Below are 23,033 nucleotides of genomic sequence, written 5' to 3'. Positions count from 1 at the left end.
ACGTCCGATATGGAGCCGATTTGGCGTACCGAATGTCGGTATATTTTTCATTCCACATACTGGTACCGAACAGGTACGGTACACCCCATATCGTCCGATTTGGTACGATATGATATATCTTGGTCTTTATTGAAGAATTTGTATGTAAGACATTTTTTTCTTAAAGAAATAACTCTTAAATAGATTATCCTTTATGAAGTGGAAATGAAAATACTATTGAACTTAACCCCGAATAGAGGTTTTCTGCCTACTTTCTGTAGCTCGTCAGCATTATGTTCTGGATTTTAGAAATTTGTGTCTATGCTGCCTTGCAATTACACCATCCATTTTGGCACCTTGCAATTACACCATCCATTTTGGAAATATCAAAATGTCAACTTATTTGTTCTACTAGAATCCCAATGACTCAATTTGCAAATTTTGAAGCCCCTTCAACAAATTACAAAGATTCTCCATTTAAACAAATATGGGTGCCCTTGCGTAAGAGTTTATAGGATATAGTGACAATGAAAAAGTAGAATGAAACGATAAACATCATGAAATCTCGAGGAGACAGTGATATGACTGATTGCTTTTTCCCCTTCATCTTTTTTTTTTTTTTGGTACATCGGCGACTCACACATGACGAGTATGAATTTCCCCCTTCATCTTTAACATCTAATATTAAATCCTATGTGACCCTACACTATCTTAACTGCTTTGCCAACAACAGTTACTCATTTTTTGTTAATCTTCATTTGTAGGAATTTAATGATGCCTGAATTTCTTCCAATGTTCGACCTTTTGTTTCTGGTACTACCCTTGCCACAAAAAGAATAGTTGCTGCACTGGCTGCAGAAAAGATGAAAAAGGTACCTGAAAGGGGAGGAGAAAAAGCATGTAACTATCTGGCTGACACCAAAAAAAACATGAATTATTTTGATATATATATTTTTTCCGTGGTTTCACTAGAATCTTAGTTTATCTTATTTACTTTTTCGTTTATTTTGATTGTTTTTAAAAACATGCCAAAAATTTATTCAAGAAACTCTAGTAAAACCAAGCGACAATGAGAAGATGTAGTAGAGCCTTTTTATTTTTCAGTACTGGTGGATAGGATATAAAATCTTTTCGGGTGTCCTATTTCTTTTCTTTTCTCTTTTCTTGTGATACAGAAGGTCACGAATGCATATTCTGTATATGGAGGCGATTTATGCTTTAATAACACATAAATCTCATGCAAAGAAGTGGCACAGTTCTATGTAGCTATCTTATTCCTTTCCAATTTGACAGCATCTATGGTCCCAGTTGGAAGGGATCAATAGGAGACTTGCACATCAGCTGTATATCTTTTTTGTGTGAGAATATCTTTGTACAGTAGAACTGCTCTGAGGAGATTGACAACTTTCAAGATTCAGCATGTCCATGTTTCTAAGTCCATTGTTTCCTTATAGTTTAACGGTTCTTGAACCATATTGCGGTATGGCAATTCACGGTCTGATGTCAAATATATCCGAGAACCAGTTGTAAACTATAGATATTAAAATGCTTGAGTTGCTACCTGCAGAACTCCAGCTCATGAGAAAGTTGAAACTGTAAGAAATTGCCCAGGAACCAAACCAGTTCACTAGGGTCACTAAGCCTCCACCAATTCCTTTAATATTGATGGGGAATATCTGCACCCAAAGAATTTTTGCTAAAATACTGAATTTGTTTCTTTTCTGAACTTTTAAGGAAAATTAAAAGAACAATCTTATCAATAAAGAACTTTTGATCTTTCCAATCTTCATACCTCTGACATAATAACCCAAGGAACAGCTCCCATTCCTATTGAGAATGCTCCAATATAAACCTGTTTTAGGAAGTAACAGAAGAGGAAGATTTAGAGTACTGGGTAGGTTACAGGTAGTCTCATCACTTTTATGTCTAGTGCTCATGTAATGGACGTATATGGGTTGTGATGTCTTCATCATCAAAAAACAATAAAATGTCCCCAGTTCTTTTCTAAAGCATATTCGAAAAGTTGATAAGCATGATTGAATATGAGAAGGATTTTTAAGTAAACACCATGGTTTCAATGAACTTGAAATATCATATAATCGTTCTGTAATTATGCTCATTTTTTTTTGGTATCACTGTAATTATGCTTATTGCATGAACATTTATTTCAAATATGAAATAAAGAGTGCTTCTTAATAATGTTGACTCTTACAATAATGCCAGCAAGAGCTAGTATTGGAACCCATTCAGCATGCATTCCCTGTCCCTGTTTAAGAGGTATTGTAGTATTAGACTGAGAAGAATGTAAATGTACGGAGTTTATTAAAGCATTGACTACTTGATGCTCACCTTCAAGTAGAATGATACCCCGGTTACAAAGCAGCCTATCAACGTCCCTGTTGCAGAGACCTGAATTGCAGAAGCGCTCATTCTAAGCTTTACCTTCAATAATATTTAATATAAAAAGGAAAAGGAAAAAAAAAAAGTCCACTTCACATACCATGATAAGAGGTTTTCTTCCACTCCTATCCATTAAAATAGCACCCAATATTGTGATGGGTACCTGTAGTAAAAAGTTTATTAGTAACCATTTCAAAGAATTATTTATGCAACCTGAGGGAGTTGAAAGAATTGAAACCTGAATAGAGCCAAACAAAATGGTTCCAAGGGTTCCCGAAGAAAATCCTGTGATTGCAGCATGAAGAGTAAGCCTATATCTTTGAGGTGAAATATCAAGATTAGTGACCTCATCCACAGTACTTAAAAATCTTTTTGTCTACCTGCAGATACAAATGTTTCACTTGCATAAAATCCGATCCCATTGATCCCTCCAAGTTGTTGAAACATCATTAGGCCAACACCAATCTGAACATCCCAATTTACTTGATCAAGAGGACTGACTCTAAAAATAGCTACTATGTTTCATAATCTCAAAAGATCAAAATGGTTTCTTACAATGACAGATCGAACATATTTACTCTGAAATAGGTCTTGAAACCTAGCCTTGGGAAGGATTTGAAGAGTTTCAATGTTTTCCTGTGAACAAAAAATTAATTGATAATCAACCTTCATTTATTCTACTTTAAATGCTTTATTTTATTAGACTGTAATTTTTCGGGTATGAAACTAACTTGAATCTCTGCAGCTTCTTGGGAAATATCAGCATCCTTTCCACGAAGCCTTTGCAATGCAACTTCAAAATCTTTCTGGCGTCCCACCTTTGCCTGACAATTTTATGTGCATGGAGTGTGAGATATTCCCATGTTTCAGATGGTAGTTGTTGATTGTCACAAACACTATCTTACCAGCCATCTTGGGGATTCTGGAATAAAAAAGAGACCAGCAAGTAGAACAACGCATGGAATCAGTCCTGCATGAAACAAACATTGATCAGCTCCTTAGTATCATTTTGGCAGAGGTACAGCACTCTCTGTCTTTCTTTCCATTTTTGTTGCTGTACTTTCTGGCATTCCATAGTCTGGAAGCATATGTAGCCATGGTTTGTTTCTCAATTAAAAATGAATACATCAAGCATCCTGAAATACAGCTTTGGGTTTGATTTTGGCCAGCCAAATGAGTTTAAGCTTTGCCAGATTCAGCAGTTGTTTTGGTATCAACTCTAGTTTCAGTTGGCAATTATAAAGAACAAAAAGAGTGCCAATTATTAAGAGAAGACATACTGGAAAAGCAAATTAAAACAATTCTAGAGAAGATACTGATTATTGTTTAAAGTATCTTAGATTGTGTCTTTTAAATGTTTTCACATTGAAACAATTAAAATTTACTTTTCAAAATATAAATTGTTAAAATTTATGTTGCTAATGTAGTATTATCATTTATTTTTTGTTTAATAATCTAAATACTCATGAGATTTGACTTTCAGGACACCCAAGCTTATGTTGATAAATTTACTTTCCTTTCTCAAGTAAAACTCATATAACCTAAGTTTGATCCCAAGGAAGTGCTTCTTGATATTTAAAGAATCAAAAAGAAAAGGGTTCAGAATTAGAGATATACTTAATTTGGCACCACACATTTGTTTGTCGAAACTATGAAACCAACACCAGTTTCTGGGAATGGTTCCAGTTGAAACTGGACATTTTGGTTTCAGTTCCAAAATTCTGGGTTAAATTTTTAAATCATGCACATATTAAACACAACTAGAAATTACCAATGAGCACCAGTGTGCGCCAGGTAACAAATGTACCAACGATGAAGGCAACTGAACCCCCACTACAGATCAATAGCTGTAGAGTTAGCAAGTAAACTGTAAGTGATCAACAGACATTCTCTTTCTTTCTATTTTATTGGGCATGCGCTGTATGTGCTAGAAAGTTTTTGAACCTGGTTCAGGGTTGTAAGGCCACCTCGTAGATTCTTCGGTGCTATTTCAGCTATGAACACAGGTACCTATCATACAGTAACCTCACCATCAGAGTATAAGCATGTTAATGTGCCCGTGCTAACAAATTCCATTACTTATAGTAGAACTGCCATCATGTTTCACAAGAACATAAGGTTCCTAATATCAAATGTTTTAGAGTTATAAGCATTACTTTCTGTACATCCCTAAGTTTTTCTTGTTCTACTAGTTGAAGTAAGATTAATGGATCAGTCTTTCAGTAATGGATATAAATGGAACTTGTTTCTTATTGATTACTATGGATATGTTGTCAGTTTATCTATCTTTTCTGAGCCTTTTCCCTATCTAAAGTGAGTGCCATCATGTTACTTTACTAGTTTTGTTGCTAACATATTTGACTTCTTGTGTTATAGATAATGCATGATTTTTTTCTGGAAAGCTTTGAATGTTTTAACCCTGCTACTCAAGTAAGACTAATGGATCATTCTTCTTCTTTCTTTCCTTCTCTTAATTTTGTTTGTTTTTTGAGAGAGATAAGATTAATTATTGATAAAAGATTTTGAACCTTTTATTGATAAGTGAGATCAAGGGAAAAATATTTTGAATTATTAATTGTTACTCTTGAAGTTATTTGATTTACTTTGCCAGTCAAGAGAACAGAACATACCACATAAGAAAGAACTCCAATTCCATAGCCGGAGGAAAATCTTCCGAAGTAGAGCATGAGAGCATCCTTTTGTACGGTGAAGAGATTCGCATCATGTTTAGAAATAATTTCAAAATAAAGATACCGAAAAGAAATCTATTATACTTTAGGGAACTAACTTCTGCAAAGTAAATGGCAAGCCATCCAATGATGCAGATAAGAGCTGATGTTCTCATAGCCTGCTTCCATGAAATAAGCCAAGTGAAAACTGAAGATTACAAGTGTTATTGCAATTCAAGACCATAGTATTATGGTTCTTACTCCTTTACGACCAATAAGATCAGCAATACGTCCACTTGTAATCGCACCAATCATTGCACCAATGGTTAATATTGAACCAAAAACTGAGTACTGCAATTTAGATTGAAACCACAATTAGAAAGTCAAGTTGTAGTGGATGCTAATTAATTTTAACCAGACCTAGAACTCTTTGTGCTTATCTTGCTAAATGCAACGACCATGCTAAAAGTCAATCGAAGAACACCAAGTTAATTACTGATGCCAATATAATTCTTTTAGTAATCTCTCTCTCTCTCTCTGTGTGTGTGTGCGCGCGCGTGCGTGCACACATGTATGTGTGTGTGTGGGTGTTTGTGATATCTGAGGTGGCACAAGTGAGTTGGTATGATTTTAGGTGGTTGGTGCAGCACATCAAGCATAATATGGGATTTGGAACTTGTTTAGTAATTGATGCAGCTTGTATAACTTCTTTTTCTTGTTCTTTTTCTTTTTAATTTTTCTCCATTATATAGAGCATGTCATTTCAATCTGCAAAGGTGATATCTGATCTGGAACCCCTCAATGCATAGGCTGAGTATGGTTCCAAAATCATTTACATTGAAAATTTTGGACCAGCTTTAGATTTTTAGACCCAAGCGGACATGGTCCCGATTAATTACACAATTTATTTATAAATTGTGTAATAATAATTTCATTTGTATACACTTCAATTTCTAAACTCGATATATAGAATTTTGTTCTATAATTTAAGGAGGTAGAAAGAATAAAAACGATCACATACGTTTAGACATTCATACTTGACTTTAAACTAAATTTATCTTTTCAATTTTTAGTCAATGATCGTTATACAACTAACTATTGAGCATTTATTGTTCATTATTTAATTTTCAGATCACTTAATCAGATGCTTCATTGATAACCTTCTCAAAGCATGGACAGTTTAAATGTAATTAATTGTTTAAATTATAATTTTTCAATATTCGATGGAAAATCTGATCCAATCCGCATCAGCCCGAATTTGATGCGCACTAAGTACAATACGCGTCCTAACATACTCGGACCCGACTTGAGGATACAATATATTTTTGTTACCCAAATCCGGATACAATCACATGACCCCATCCTCTATCGGACTGGCTAAGGAGCAAAATTTAAATAAGAAACCCTAATCAGTCTGGGTTTGAATTTATTAAAATGTGGACCCGACCCGATAGTGCCACTAGATTTATACAAATAAAATTATGGAATTTCAATTTATATACCTCATCATTGAGTTCTAGCCGACATTTGGGCAGTGATAATAATAATTCATGCCTTACAGGCTACAGCTGCTATAGATCTGTTTCCACCAGGGTGCACAAACACCCAAAAATGGTGGGTCCTAGGTTTTGGTGTTGTCTAGGTGCCATTTTGGTTGGAAATTGGAACCAGCTGTGGCTGCGAGGGGACCATGAGCTTCATGTGGTACCACCAGTGCACCACCATGGCCCATGACACAGACTCTTGTAATCTCTAGCCCAAGAGCACCTATAAATTCCCAATGATGTCAAGGACCTTATAGCCCTTAATATACTTAATATCACAAAGGTTTTGAAAGTGCTCTATCACATTATATTTAAATAGTAGATTTTATTTGGTTTTATTATTTAATTGTAATGAGTATTACACAATATGAGAGTAATAACTGTTTTTTTCAAAATTTATACTTTCTAATGAAATTTTAAAAAATAGTTTTGAAATTAGATCATTGTATCAGCTTTGAAAGAGTAACTACTCATTCAATCAACAGTTAACAATAATTTTTTGTTCAATCAATTGTGATTTGAATGCAAGATGTTGTCATTTTTTTTATTTAGACAGTTACATATGTTGCTATAATGGTAGTATCTTTCTTTTTAACTTATTTTTCTAAGTGAAAGTGGTGGCAAGCTGTCTCTCATAAACAAAAACTAGTAGGCCCATCTAAATTTCATTAATATAATGAATAACTATCATTATTTTAATCCATGATGATCTTAATTAATGTGAGTTTGGATAATTATAAATTTTATAATAACCATAACAATTAATAATAGTTGTAATGGAATCCCTATTCTATAACAAAACGATGGCTTTGTCAAAATCGTGGTTGAGATGTCTTCTTTTCCTACATTGCAGGCATAATTCTTGTGCCGTTCCCGTTCATATCCTCTTATCAAAATATCTGCAAGTACTAACATGCGAGCATGATCTTCTAAGACAAAAAAAAAACGATCTTCAGCTGGAAATTGTCCGATTAGTATCAAGCACATGGAGCCTTGGCATGGTTTTGATATTTTTAGGGCACCCCTCGTCCCCTCCAAACTCTTATGCGAAATAATGGAGTCATAATTATTGACACATTGGATTATTTTTTATTCACTATCAAGCTAGGTCGACCAAAAACTTCCTCACTCTTAGCAGACCAGCAATAAAAAAAAAATAAAAAGTTCGACCCACCTTGCGAGACATGTCCCACATAAAAGTTCCCTAATTCTTCCTCTTTCGACATATTAGGTCCCATTTAAGATTTATCATGCGTCAAAAGCCTGAGTTATTGGACCATCCTATAAATTGTTTTCACATCAAGTTTTTTGTATCTTATGGATATATTTGCATATGAGCACCAAAATGGCTCATTATTTTTCTAAGTGGAATTGAAATGGTTATTGAGCATGGATGGAGTAGTACATGGAATTATATAGAAAGATGCAGCTCATTAATAGACTCAAGTGAAGTAATTATTTCCTAGAAAATTAAAGAAATAAGAAATTAACCTGAGATAGAGTAAGGCCAATGTCATTTATGATCCCTGACTGAGTTGGTGCAGAATAGCCAACCTGCATAGAAATCTCATTCACATTACAAACAAAATAAATTTAAAGGAAAAAAAAAGTGGGATTGAGCTAGTTGTTGGACTATTAGACGAGTCGGTTTGGCACATTATGATCCTGTAAAGATGGCCATGTGTTCATTTTTTTATTAGGCAACTCCAGGAAATTCTTGAATATCTTTATAACAGAGTGCCCAAGAATGTGAACATGTGTGTTGAAACCCAAGCAATGATTGTAGTATTTTGAGCTCATTATACAAAACTGTCTTGTTCTAGCCCAAAAGAACTTATCATCAAAAGAATATTATTAAAACTAATAAAGTCCAAAAATTAAGTTTCATCTAGGTCCAAAATCTCAACTTGAAACATCATTTCGATAGGTTGGCCACCAAAATTAGAGGAGTCTTTCTCAAGATCATCAATTCTTGGCTAAAAAGAAGAGACTTACGCATGATCCGAACTCGAAGGAACCGCAAACCGCCACGGCGGTGCTAAACAAGACCACCCCTATGCACCCTTGGTTCTCATTGCAGGACTCCTCGCATTTGGGCACCTCCTTGTGCTGGATGAGAGGCTCCCTGACCTCATTTTGCTTGGCGTTCAACCCTCTCTCCACATCTTCCATGATGGCCATATCTTCCTCTCTCTCCTCTAACTATGGAGAGAGATTAAATGGCCGAAGTAAGAGAGGGAAGGATGAAGAGGGGAAAGGAAATGGAATGGGATCCAAGCAACGTAATGAAAGAGAAGGAACAGTTCCCTTCGGTAGAGCCATTTCTCAACTTAGCTCCATTTATAGGGCGAATGGGGCGGTTCACGACAAAGAGGGGTCATGTGGGTCAGTAGCTGTCAATGGGCCCGAGGCCAACGCAACCTTGGATCAGAATGGGGTCATCTCCAAAAATATCAAGGTGGATGGGTCAGCTCATGAGGTATAAAAAATTGGAAGGAGGCCTCTTGAATGAGATTGGAAGCAGTGGGAAGAGATACATTTAGATATTGGATTAGAGGTGATTGCCTTGGATTCTGACCTTCAAGGAAACAACCATCTTGAGTTGTTTCTAGCATCACGGAACTTAATATGCGAGTCAGCTTCATAGAGCTATGCAGTCAACTTTAACCTCAACTTGCAAGCCTTATCTCATCTATGTAGTGACAATTACTGCATTGTAGAGGTTTTTGAAACTTATTCCTACTTGTGTTGCTCTCATGATGCATCTTTTATCATTTTATCGCATCATTCTCAAGGAAAGCGATACCCGGGCGTAAAGAAATATATTGGCATAAAGCGGTATAATTATTGAAAAGGGATAATTATTATAGAATTTAAGGTGCACAGTCTCTATACGTACCCAATCGAGAATGATACCATATCGGTATAGTATTAGTATGCATGGTATGGAGATTCGTTGGGCATACCAATGCTTGGTTCACCATTTGTACCGGGCATTGGTTAGATATTGGTCCAATATAGTGCATCCAATTCAAGGATCCAATTCGGGATGGTAAGTACCAGTAATGCAAATCTCTATAAAAACTTTCAAGCTCTCATTATTAGGAGACAATTTCACCAAAACTCATGCATCATGCATAAGACTCTTGATGCATAACAGAGTCCAAAGTTCAAATTCCTGCATCATATAAAGACCTCAACATGCCTATCTACCAACTTTGCCTTTCTTTTGTTTTCCATTTTCCTTTTATCCCCTTACCCCCATTTTTTGTTGATGTACACCAGACCACCTCAAGCCCAACCGCTAGTTAACCACACAAACAAAAGAAAAAAAAAAGAAAAAGAAAACAACTGAACTACCCAATGTATCCTGATAGGCCTATCTACATCCTGGGCAGTGAATCCTTACAGTAGATTTTTAACAATGTTATATTTTGCCCACAACAACACTGGTGAGACGCAAAACTTTGCTTCGTCTCCTTAAAGAAAATATCCAACTTGGACAATATCGAACAATCAAAAGAGGCAGCATCTAGGTTTCTCGACTTCTATAAGCCATTCCTTTTTTTCTTTTTTTTTGTCTCCATCTAATCAAAACCATGGAATCTGACTCCGTTGTAGGCTTGGGTGGCAATCCTATTCACCAATGACTTGGCCTTTGTCGTTGCATGCTTGTCTAGGGAACCACTTCCCCTAGATTGCTCTCTCCAATCTAATAAGGACTTAACCAAGAGCTCTGGGTTTTGCCTTCAGTCTTTGCTGACTGCCATTGAGGCTTTTAAACTTCAATATCGCCGTCATCATCAAGATAAACAAATATCTGAATACATCATGGTCAAGATAGATGATTGTTTTGGAAGGCATTAGTCAAGTTAAATTAAGATCTCTGCCAATGCATATGAACCAAAATATCAAAACATTTGAATCGCAAATCCTTGATTGAATTGTCATCTAGATTTTTTTTTCCCTTTTTTAAGTAGAGATTAGGTTCGCCTAAAAGCTTATAAAAGACATCAAAGTAAAGAGAGAGAGAAAAAATGGTAACAAGAACATAGAGAGGCAAAAAAAAGTATAGAGTTCAAAGGAGGATCCTAGCTGATCAAGTCATCGACCAACACAAATGATGGAGCTAAACACACTTTGAACTGCCGAAAATTTCTCCTAAACTTTTTTGGTGTTGGTTTCATTCTAACCAAATAGACCGACAAATTTAATTTGCGGTCAATGTGCTTCTGCAAGAGGTTGAGAGTTTTGCGATATTTAATAAAACCACAAAATGAAAATAGAATGTGCACAGCTCATGAGCTGATGATTTATAGTTCTGGCATTAAATTCTAATATTTTACAACTGATCTAGTATTAAATATATAGGAAAGGTAGAGTGATATGTTGGCATCATATAGGTTGATCTCTAGAAATATATCACTACTATATTGATGGCAATAATAGAAGTTTGATATTTAAATGCATCATATTGCACCAACCTCCGGGTTACCTTCCACTGGCGCGTTCGTGGAGCCAAGCTGAAGGAAGAGCAAAAGGAAGGTTGGGCGAGGCCACCCAGCCTCGAATAGGAGGGGGCTTAGCTCTGGATCCCGCCTGCTTGCAGAAATGAATGGATCAGAAGGGGGGCTGGGTTCTATTTCCGGGCCTTTGAAAAATGCTTCAGAAGGTATCTCCAAAGTAGATGGCGATTGATAGAGTCATCCTTGATCGTAATTTCCAGTATGAGTATGAGTACTGCGTCCAACATGAAACTAGTGATTGGTAGTAAAACATTTTGGTATCACAAAAATTGATCCACCGGCAGCTGTTTCATTAGAACATATTTTTTAAGAAGTTTCAGTGGCCAACTTTGGCATATGATCTATGCTAGCTTTCGTGCCTATCTATACTATGTCGGCCGTTCATATTCCTCTTGTGGTTCTACAGAGGTTGGAGAAAGTAGTTCAGAGTATTTCTTTGGGGCCATTCCACGCAGCAACGAAGGAGAGTGGATCTGGTGTCATGGGAGTTGATCTGTTCACCAAAGTCCCATGGTGGTCTTGGACTTCAATCCATGCGGCTCAAACAAAAGCTGGTATTGGCTAAGTTGGCTGCACAGGTGGTGCTACAACCTAATACTTTTATGAGCCCAAATAATTGCTGCCAAGTACAGGTTAAATCGGTCTTAGGTTCTATATCATAGACCTTTCAAGACATCAGTTATTTATACAACAATCTAGAACCCCAAAATGGCTAGCCGGAAGGTATTATTTGAGTTCACTGATTCTGTATAAGTATCCGATCTACCCAGTAAATAACCGATGTAGGACTAAACACACACCCACACAGGTCCTCACATACTCTTTCCGTTCATGCCCTGACGTCTTCGTCAGGCTAAGAGTTTAAATCCATTCAAATCTAATCACAAACACCACGATCAGCTCGTGGTCAGCCCTATGAATCCGTGATGCAGTGTTCCTTAGTCTACATAGGTTATGGGCTGAGTTTGCTCTGATACCATTTGTAGTAACTCAATATTTCATTCAAAATGGCTGGGCAGAAGACATATTTTTGGGTTTCTTAGTCCTGTATAAGTATCCAAAATCTTCTCAATGAATAACTGATATGAGACTAAATACATGCCCGCATGGATCATCACAATTTAGCTCTAAAAAATGGTGGAGCATGTAGATCATTTTTCACTTAGTCTTTCTCTAGCGAGTGCCGGCAGCCGCTCGCCCTCAATCTCCGCTTTGGCAACCCTCCGGACTCTCCGTCGGCATTGCACATCATCATGTCTATAATGCCCAGGTGGAGAGACCAAAGAGGGTGGTGCCTTATGGCCACTATGGAATTCCAGAAATCTCAGGAGGATGTTTCAGGGTCTTATGATCTCATCAACACTAATGGCAAGAAATTCTGTGTGTTTCTATCATGATTTGCTTCTATTGTACTAAATTGGTTGTGCGTTAAAATAGTTTAACGTCACACTTGTCAGGTTCTATCTCCTGGTATTTTTGTATTCAGCATGCTTTGCACCAAAAAAAATAAAAAAATAGTGAGGACCTGGAGACACGTAGCAATTGTCGCTTCCTTTGTTTAAAAAATGTTGGAAATGGAAATCCAAGAAACCAATTGTTGACCAATAACTATCCATGTTGTTAACCCGCCGATGATGGATATAATTATTTTTCTTTTCAATTCTTAAATCTTAATTAAGATTCGAATCTCAAATCTTAATTGCTAAAACTCAGAAGAATGACTGCTAGAATAAGCTCAAGCTCATACTGGAGTTGCCCTTAATTTCCATATATATATATATATATATATATATAACCGATTTCCCAGTTGAATCAAATGCTACATCGTTTATTATTAAAAAAATGCTGAATCATTTAGTTCTCTTTGAATGCTTAGAAAAATTTATTTTATTTACGATGCTGCGCATTAGCATGCACGTTATTCTGTCGATGACTCCTTAGTTTTATAGTTGCCTTGCATGTATAGATGCCAGAGATAAGCTTGAGAGGCCATAGATGGTGCATGACATGCAAAGCACTATTCAGAGAAGTTGCACTATTGGAGTGCTTTAAGGCTTCAACTCAAACTAGGCAAACAATATAGTGACTTGAGTCGAGTATTTAGATGAAATAATCGTTCAACTTAGTCAAAACTTTATCCATAGTCCCTTCAGCCCATGCAAGACTTGCGTGCACGCACAAACCAGTAGATTTTTGGGAATTGATTGAGGTTATCCCAAGCCAACAACTGTTGGCTCAATTGGTTGGCACCTCTGCCCTAAAAACTAATGCTTTGAGGATGTCTAGGTTCAAATCCTAATCATTAAATAGATGTTTTAATTTTAGTGTCAAGTCTACTAAGTATTCAATTTGGTACCTAGTTCGGTTTGTTGGGCCAAGTCTCAAGACACCCAATGTACGCATATAAAAAAGTTCATTGGGCTCATATTTGCTAACTTGGCACAGGCACTACAAGTAAAAAGGAAATTTTGCAGCTGCTAAAACCGCTTGTAAAAGTGTGGAAAAACGTTAGGGATACTTTTTCCTAGGCATCACCAAATGTCCCCTTCTTGTTTCAACTCCGACGTATTACGTAACTGCTGGGGAAATAAACTTTTAGTATTAATTTTATTGGCATTTAGCATTGCAAGCAGCTGCAATCTCTTAACTCCAAATTTAAATGAGATGGAATCAGTCGAATAAAATCATGAAACTTGTGAGCAAGAGCAACTCTTAACTCAGAATTTTGAACTTTGTAATATTGGATTGTTGGAAGGTGAATTGCTTCAAGTATCCCTACTCTCTCAAGCCACCTAGGACGTTTTAGTTATTCTTGTGTCCAATATTACTTTTGAGTTTGCTTATAGAACCCGAGATCATGTTATTGATCAACTTCATAGTTCTTTAACTTATAAATTGATGGACTATTTTATTGATATGCAAGACTAATTATGTGCCTCATTGCTTGTGATTGATATTGAAGATAAGTTAGAAGAGTTTGAGGATCTTAAACCAAGTGATTTTCTTTTTTCTTTTTTCTATTTTTTCTTCTTTTCTATTTTAATTGCAATGTCATGATCTAAGATACCCATTACCTTATTGATTCTACTAGCAGATTTGATATATTTGATTCTTTTCCTTTCTAGCTTTGATTCCTTATGTCATGATTTAAGATACTCATTAATTACCTTATTAATAGCATATTTGCTATACTTGATTCCTTTCCTTTCTAGCTTTGATTCTATAATCTTGTGTAACCTCTTATTCTTGTTTTTGTATCCACCTATTCTTGGACTATTTGACCGATCCCTACATCTAAGAGGATGACTAATGTAACCTTATGTATAGTAATTACAATAAAGTTTCAAATGAGTCAAGGTTCTATCCAAAATTCCACATGGTATCACAACAACATTGATTCTGGATCTTCTCTTTTTCCTTCTACCTTTTTCTCTTATGGCACGTCTTTCGCCTTCTTCACCATAATCAAAGACATTATTTCTTCGTAGGCTAACTCCATTAGTCCTACTCCTTATTATCTCCATCCATTTGAAAATCCTGGAAGAATGCTTATTTCATGTCCATTGAATAGAGATAACTACCCTAGTAGTTAGAAGAGAGCAATGACAAATGCTCCCAATGCAAAGAATGAGATAGTTTTTGTTGATGGTTATCCTTGCTAAGATGAACATGCCTAGGTGAAATGCAACTCTATCGTGATATTTTGGATCTTTAACTCACTAACTAGGGTTGTCCATGACACCATGAAGTGTGATATCTCTCTATTCCATCAAGGTAATCTCTCTATTGTTGCTTATTTTACATAGTTGAAAGACTTTGGATGTACCAGACATGTGTAACTCTCTCTCAGAGTGTTCTTTTAATAATGCTAAGGAATTTGCTGCTAAAATAGAAACTGAGAAAGTCCACTACTTTCTAGTGGGGCTTAATGATAATTTTAGGACTATTAGATCTCAAATCCTAGGTATGGTTCCTCTTCCCAACTTAAACAGAACATATTCTCTGGTGATTCAAGATGAGAAACATCACGCATTAGCCTCCTCAAAAGAGCCCACAATTAAAGCTGCAGCCTTTGGTTACTAATGTTCATCATATGGTTTTGAAAACCCAAAATGTCACAAATTGGTCTCGAGATAGGTGTGACTATTGCAAGAAGTTAGGCCACACATGCGAAAAATGTTCTTAGACCATTGATTAATTATCCACCAAAGTATCATTCTTGATCTTGACCTGAATGATAGCATACATGACAACCCACCAACATGAAGCCATATGGGCTTGAGGCTGCCAAATGGTCAAGAGCCTACATGTGTAGGGAGCACCAACCAAAATGATACATATCTAAGTCTTGTGAACCTTGCTAGTAAGACTACTTGTAGTAATTTTTCTATGCAACCTATTTGGATGTTGTCAATGGTGCTCTTACCACATAACTCCTTCCAAGTCTATCTTATTAGAACTAAATTCTTCTACCAACAGTAGACCTGCTAGATTGCTTGATGCTTCAAAACTTTCAGTCACTTACATGGGCAAAGTTGCACTATCAGATGATATAACCCTCAATAAATTTCTTTGAATTTGTTATCTAACATCAAACTAACTAGATAATTTCATTGTACCATATTTTTGTCAATTTTGAGAGTTACAAGGTGATGATAAAATGTAGCCTTATAAAGACTCGAAAGGAGAAGGTGTTTCAAAGGAGAACGAAGGAGACTTTGAAACGTTTCAGAGAGAATCAAATGTTTCAGTAAGAGAATTGTTTATTCCGTTACACCGTTTCGTCCACAGTACATGAATTAAATAAGTTATAGAACTGTGTTCAGATAAGAAGGAAAAACAGAGTTTGTTATTCATTGTGATGGAATAAGGACTGTTGTTGCCGATCGGGGAGGGGATGACGATGACTTCCATGAAATGAGGAACCGATAGATTCAACATGCCCCCACAAACTCAATGGAAGAGACCGGACGTTGAGTTTGGATCACAGAAAATGGAAGTGAGACATCGAAAGGGGCTTGGTCAGAGCATTTGCAATCTAATCTTTGCTGGAGAGGAACCGCACAAAAAGTTGGCGCTTAGCAACCTTCTCACGAACAAAGTGAAAATCCAACTCAATGTGTTTGGTGCGAGCGTGGTAAACTGGATTAGAAGAGAGGTAGGTGGCACCAATATTATCGCACCAGAGAAAAAGAACCGGAAGCTTGACGAAGCCCAACTCAAGAAGCAAGGAGCCAAGCCATTGGAGCTCGGCAGAACCATTCGCAAGAGTCTTATATTCAGCCTCAGTAGAACTTCAAGCAATAGTGGCCTGTTTCTTACAACTCCAAGAAATTAGATTATTGCCAAGAAAAATACAACAGGCACTAATAGAGCGACGATCATCCTTGTCGCTAGCCCAATTAGCATCGGTAAAGGTGCACAATTGAAGGGAGGAAGACGGTGAAATAAGGAGACCAAAAGAGATGGAGGACTTCAAGTACCGAAGGATCCGCTTGATAACTTGCCAATGAGAGTTCAAGGGACGATGCATATACTTGCAAACGGAATGAACATAGTAAGCAATGTCAGGTTCAGTAATGGAAAGATACTGAAGGCCGCCAATAATGTTGTGGTACAAAAATGGATCAACAAAGGGCTTGCCATCATAAGCCGAGAGAGAACAGGTGGAAGCCATGGGGGACAAGTAGGGCTTGGTAAGGTCCATGTTGCTCTTGCGAAGAAGGTCAGCGATGTATTGATGCTGAGAAAGAAAAGGGCCAGAGCTCGCGTGAAGGACCTCAATGCCAAGAAAAAAATTGAGAGCCCCAAGATCCTTAACAGCAAACTCTTGCTGCAGGGAAGAAATAAGAGACGATATCATGATAGGATTGGAGCCAGTGATGAGGATATCATCAACATAGATCGAGATATAGATTAGGCCGGTAGTTCTGGGAAGAATAGATAAGCAAGCATCTGCTTTGGAGGCAACAAAGCCAAGAGCAAGCAGGGGGTCACTCAAGCGAAAAAACCAGGCACGAGGCGCCTGTCTAAGACCATAGATAGATTTGTGCAGGCGACAAACATGGTTAGGAAGCTGCGAATGAAGAAACCCCAGGTGTTGAGCCATGTACACTTCTTCGGCAAGATGGCCATGAAGAAATGCATTCTGAACATCGATTTGCCGAATGCACCAGTGGAAGTTGACAACAAGAGATAAAACTAGGTGGATTGTAGAAGGCTTAACAACCGTACTAAATGTCTCAGAAAATCAATGCCTTCTTGTTGATGACATCTTTTAGCAACCAGACGTGCCTTATATCTCTCAATGCTCCTATTAGTCCGGTGTTTGAGCTTGATGACCCATTTACAACCGAAAATATTATAGTGAGGTTGTGGGGGTACTAAGGACTAAGTACTGTTGCGAAGAAGGGCATCAAACTTTCGATTCATGGCCTCTCGCCATTGAGAATGTTTAACAGCCTGAGTATAGCAGGTAGGTTCATGAAGAGCAAGAGAACTCAGTAGAGCTTTCGGCAACGGGTAGCGGCCAGTGCCATCAGTGGGAATACGTGGCTCGAACACCTTTTCTTGGCCCTAGTGATCATCCCATGAGTTCCAGCCGGTGCAGGAGGAGGCACAGGTGCAGCCATGGAACCAGAGGAGTCGGTGGCAGAAGACACAGAGTGGGAATCAAGGCGCATGCAATCTGTAGTAGCAGTATGTACAGCTTCGAGAGACAGCATCTCGAGCAAAAAGAGTTTCAAAGGGAGCAGTATTCGCAGACGGTTGGACAGATTGCAATGCTTGTGAGGATGAGGATAAGGAAGGAACGGCGGGTGGTGAAATCTGAAGATGAAAAGGAAGAGGAACATAGGAGGAGGAGGTGGCAAGATCAGAGGTCGGTTGGGAGGAAGCAAGAGGAAAGAAAGAGTCATCTAATATAACGTGCCGAGAAATATAAACACGAGCTATGGTTAAATTGGCACACTCATAACCATGATGCAAGGGACTATACCCCAGAAATAAGTAGGTTTTGGAGCAATAGGCCATCTTATGTTTATTGTAAGGGTGAAGGTAGGGCCAACATGCACAACCAAATATCTGGAAGGAGTAATCAGGCGGCATCCGGAAGAGCAGTTCATAAGGGGATTGGTGATGCAAGACCGGTGTGGGAAGACGATTAATAATATAAACGATGGTAAGAAAGGCATCTTCCCAATAGTGCAATGGTAGAGAGGCCTGGGCTAATAAAGATAAGCCCATCTCAACAATCTGTCTATGATGCCGCTCAACAGATCCCATTTGATGATGGGAATGAAGGCAAGCAAGATGATGATTTATACCACAAGAAGCAAAATACCTATGTAATCGCCAGTATTCACCTCCCCAATCAGTTTGAATAGATTTAATTTTTCTATCAAATAGACGCTCAACAAAGGATTGAAAACGAGAAAAAACATTCTCAACTTCGGACCACAGTTTAAGAGAAAAAATTCAAATATATTTAGTACAATCATCAACAAAACAAACATAATAATGGGAGCCATTCGTTGATAGAATGGAAGAGGGCCCCCAGACATCACTGAAGATTAGGTCTATAGGTTCCAAAGTTTTATTCATAGAGGTTTTAAAGGGTAAACAATGGCTCTTAGCCATTTGACATTCATTGCAAATAAGAGGGGCTTTATTCGAAGACAGCAGAAGAGGAACTTTAGAGAGAATCTGATGAATAGTGGGATAGGTTGCATGACCGAGTCGGCGATGCCAATCATGGAAGGAAACACGAACACCAGTGAACGCCCATTTGGTTGGGAAGCGCAGTGGAACGGAGAAATAGTATAGGCCATCATGCAGAGGACCGCGATGCAGGGTTTTCCGTAAGTAATCCTTAATTAGGAAATGAGAAGCATGAAATTCAAAGTAAACATTGCTATCTTTAGCAAACTATTGAACGGATAAGAGATTCTTTTGAATATCAGAAACTAAGAGAATTTTATCGAGAAGAAAAGAGTTATTGGATGTGAAAAGAGTGGAAGAATTAACATGAGAAATATGCAAACTTGCGCCATTGCCAACTTGAATCTGGTCATTGCCGGAATACTCATCATTCTGAATTGTAAGGTTGTTCATGTCTGCAGTGAGATAATGGGTGGCACCTGTATCCGTATGCTAGTCAAGAGTAGGAGAGACATTAGGCGCTGCGACCATAGCATGTGCTGAGTTCTAAAAATTGTTGAGAGTATAAGAAACACCCTGCAAGGAACACTTATAATGATGAAAGCATTGCAAAGCATTGTGTCATGTTTTGTTGCATATTTGGCAAACAGGTCGATAAGGAGATTTGGTTCCTTGGTAACCATATTGGGATTGAGAAAAGCGGCTGCCAGTCCCACGGTTGTTGCTGCGCCTCTAAGGTTGATAGGAGAGATTGGTGCCACGATAACTCCCTCCACCACGGCCACAAAATAGAGAGGAAGAATTGCGAGTAGCAACATTTGCGGACAATTCAACAATGTCAGCAAGAGAGGAGGCTGATTTTGGTGTGTGAGCTATGACTCATGGGTGAGAAAATTGTTGAGTGATTGTTGTTCTCCTATTTGATTTTGATGAGCCCAAAACACTTAAGTATATTTCATATTATACAAATGAAATCAAATGAGTGTTTCAGGAAAATATTGTTGAATGTACTATAATGACTTAAAAATTGGTTCAAGGATTTTTAATTCAACCTTTACTATAGTATTCAAATTATCCTCATCAGGGTCTATATCTTCACCCTCATTTATTATAGGAACTATCTCCAAAACACCATGAACCAAAGTTAGCACATGCTCATGATCATCTAAATTAGGAGCACCATTAGACGTATTCAGAGCTGCCTCCTTTACAAATCTAGACGCATCCAAAAGAACATCCATCTTCTCCTTACAACAAGCTGAAGATTCACCTGCCTCTCGAGAAACTTGAACCAAAGTTGTAGCTGAAAACATGAATGGGCCCTCCAAAGAGGTGTGTTTCCATGTTGAGCTCGAATCCATCTTCTCAAAAGGATTAGATTCAAATTTGATTACCAATCTACTAGAAATTGAACTAGGCTGAGTGAGTGTTTGCACACCATCATTGACCTTCCCACCAAATTGGGCCTGATGCCTACGAATATTGACCTGGTCCATAACTTTGTTCCACAAATCAAAGATAAATTGAGTGATCTAGCTCCTTTTTCTTTAATTTGAACCGCTACACCTTGGTTAGGACCCAACAAAAAAAGAATCGATAGACTTAGATGACACCGATCCAAATGAATTCATTAGATCTAGTGGGCCACTTTAGTAGGTTTCACCCACCCCGCTTCCATAACATTAGCTTTAGTAGTTGGAATAGGGTTCACTTCAATCGATTGATCTGGTTCATTTTGAGTCAACTTCAAGACACTGTCGAGTGATGACTCGGTCATCTTTCTTCTCTCAACTTGGACCCTAGGGTCAGGGTTCCGATTTTTAACAGTATAAGCCATGGCCCATATAGTTTTTTCAGCAAAGGAGACCAACGATCACTGTTAGCACCAGCAACATCCTTTTCCCCATCTCCCTTAGACATAGGTGGATCACAACCTTTCTCCATATTATCTGACCGAATCTGTGTGTCCCTGGTAGCAGAAAAATTGACATTCTCCTGCCAGCTCACCTCCATATGGCCAAGATGACCACATCGAAAGCAAACTAATGGCAAATTCTCATAGACAAAAGGCTGCCAGAAAATAGAATTTGTCCCTTGAATAGAATCCGTGTTTTTCCTTTCGGTGTGAGATCCATGGAATGCCTAGAAGTATTGGATTAAAGCTTTTATGAGGTGGCAATGATTCAAAGATATTCTAACCACTCTAATACAAAATATAAACCATAGAAGATATGAGCTCTTGTGGGTGACCAAGATTGAGATGAAATTAAATCTCAGCAGAGATTTGAAGGTGAAAAATTTTGGATTATCCAAGATCCCAATCAATATAATAGGTACGAGATAACTAAATGCTAGTTGGTACAGTAAATCCAAGATTGTGTTATTGTTAGGCATTGATTCTTAGATTTACTATAGCAAAGTGAAAAAATATCGCTTTATGTTTTGATATTATTTTGATCATTATTCAGAAATTAATTTTTATATTTTATGTCAATAAAGTACAAATCAAAATCTAGGTCAAGAATAAAAAATAATTATAATTATAGATGATTTAACCAGTAAGTTGTTGATTCAAAACAAAAATAGGATAATTTGGACAACCTAGTAGTTATTCGAATATTCCCAAATCTCAGCCCACCCAACTTTTATTAAGGGTATAATAGGAATTACACAACTTTTTCAGAAAAGTGGATGGTTAATTAAACATAAGCACTCTGAAAATCTGTCACTTTTTCATTGTCAACCAAACATGTCAAAAATACTTTTCCAGGCATCCTCTTTTCAGAAATCTGCTTCTGAGGAATTATATTCCTAAGAGGGAAAATGCTTTCCACGAACCAAATGAGCTCTTAGTTTTTTTAGTGAAGGAGACCAATGATCACTGTTAGCACCAACATCCTTTTTCCCATCTCTCTTAGACATAGGTGGATCACAACCTTCCTCCACCACCATAACATTATCTGACCGAATCTCTGTGTCCCGGGTGGCAGAAAAATTGACATTCTCTTGGCAGCTCCCCTCCATATGGCCAAGAAGACCACATCGGAAGCAAATAATGGCAAATTTTCATAGACAAAAGGCTGCCAGAAAATAGAATTTGTCCCTTGAATGGAATCCATGTTTTTCCTTTAGGTACGAGATCAATGGAATGCCTAGAAGTATTGGATTAAAGCTTTTGTGAGTTGGCAATGTCTCAGGGACATTCTAACCACTCTAATACAAAATAGACACTATAGAAGATATGAGCCCCTGTAGGTGACCAAGATGGAGATGAAATAAAATCTCAGCAGAGATTTGAGGGTGAAAAATTTTGGATTATCCAAGATCCCAATCAATATAATAGGTACGAGATAACTAAATGCTAGTTGGTATAGTAAATCCAAGATTGCGTCATTGTTAGGCATTGATTCTTAGATTTACTATAGCAAAGTGGGAAAATATCATTTTATGTTTGGATATTATTTTGATCATTATCTCAAAAATTATTTTTTATATTTTATGACAATAAAGTACAAATCAAAATCTAGGTCGAGAATAAAAATTAATTATAATTATAGATGATTTAACTAGTAGGTTGTTGATTCAAAACAAAAATAGGGTAATTTGGGCAATCTAGTAGTTATTCCCAAATCCCAGCCCAACCAACGAAGGAAAAGGAATGAACCTTCCCTTAAAAGGACCAAATTGCCTCCGCTAATTGCACCCCCAACGGAAACCACCGCAGTCCACGGTCATAGTCTGCCTCCCAGCGCTGTCAATCCTTATTCCACCCCATCTCTCCCGCTCGTCCTCCAAAACTCTCCTGCTTGTCCTCCCAAAACCACCGATGCGGTGCCCTGTATTTCTTTTACCGCACCCCCAACTCTTCCGCTATTCCCGAAAACTTAAAGCCGGGGAATAAACGAGGAATAAAAAGAATAGATAGCGGTAATAAATAATAATAATAACGGGAGGGTGGGAATTGAGGAAGCTTGGCAAGGCATCTAATTTAATGTTCCCATTGCGTGCAAGAATTTTTTAAAGAAACCCGGTTGCGGATGCCCCGCGGGCAATCTGCTATTATCGTGGATCTGACCTTAATTCCGGTGGGCCCCCTGCGCCGTGATTGATGGGGAGTGGATTGGACGGGGGCTTTAATTAACTTCTGCCAGCGGATTACCGAAACGGATCTCTATTAGTGTAGAGAGAGAGAGAGAGAGAGAGAGAGAGAGCGAGAGATTGAAGAAAAAGTGGAGAGAGAGAGAGAGAGAGAGAGA

At 37.7% G+C, this 23,033-nt stretch overlaps 1 protein-coding gene across 2 annotated transcripts; it reads right to left on the bottom strand.

Moving 5' to 3' along the window:
• Positions 1–402: 402 nt before the first annotated feature.
• On the bottom strand, positions 403–8,906 carry LOC103710954 (sugar transporter ERD6-like 16). Of its 2 annotated transcripts, XR_005514407.1 has the most exons (19): positions 8,588–8,906; positions 8,084–8,146; positions 5,310–5,399; positions 5,168–5,227; positions 5,010–5,075; positions 4,324–4,389; positions 4,151–4,226; positions 3,285–3,349; positions 3,111–3,203; positions 2,935–3,015; positions 2,760–2,844; positions 2,618–2,664; positions 2,480–2,542; positions 2,329–2,388; positions 2,192–2,245; positions 1,772–1,831; positions 1,541–1,655; positions 649–855; positions 403–586 (listed from the first exon to the last, which is right to left on the bottom strand). XR_005514407.1 is itself a non-coding variant. In XM_008796890.4 (18 exons), exons 1-18 carry the CDS (start codon positions 8,771–8,773, stop codon positions 734–736), a joined length of 1,452 nt encoding a protein of 483 aa, XP_008795112.1. In that variant the 5' UTR covers positions 8,774–8,906; the 3' UTR covers positions 431–733. The 2 variants fall into 2 exon arrangements, 1 of the variants encoding a protein (XP_008795112.1); XM_008796890.4 differs by having other exon boundaries at positions 431–855.
• Positions 8,907–23,033: the final 14,127 nt, after the last annotated feature.

The sequence above is a fragment of the Phoenix dactylifera genome, chromosome 1 (assembly GCF_009389715.1).
Source record: "Phoenix dactylifera cultivar Barhee BC4 chromosome 1, palm_55x_up_171113_PBpolish2nd_filt_p, whole genome shotgun sequence".
Classification (NCBI taxonomy): domain Eukaryota; kingdom Viridiplantae; phylum Streptophyta; class Magnoliopsida; order Arecales; family Arecaceae; genus Phoenix; species Phoenix dactylifera.
The sequence above is the reverse complement of the archived record's forward strand: the minus strand, read 5'-3'. Positions and strand labels throughout refer to the sequence as shown.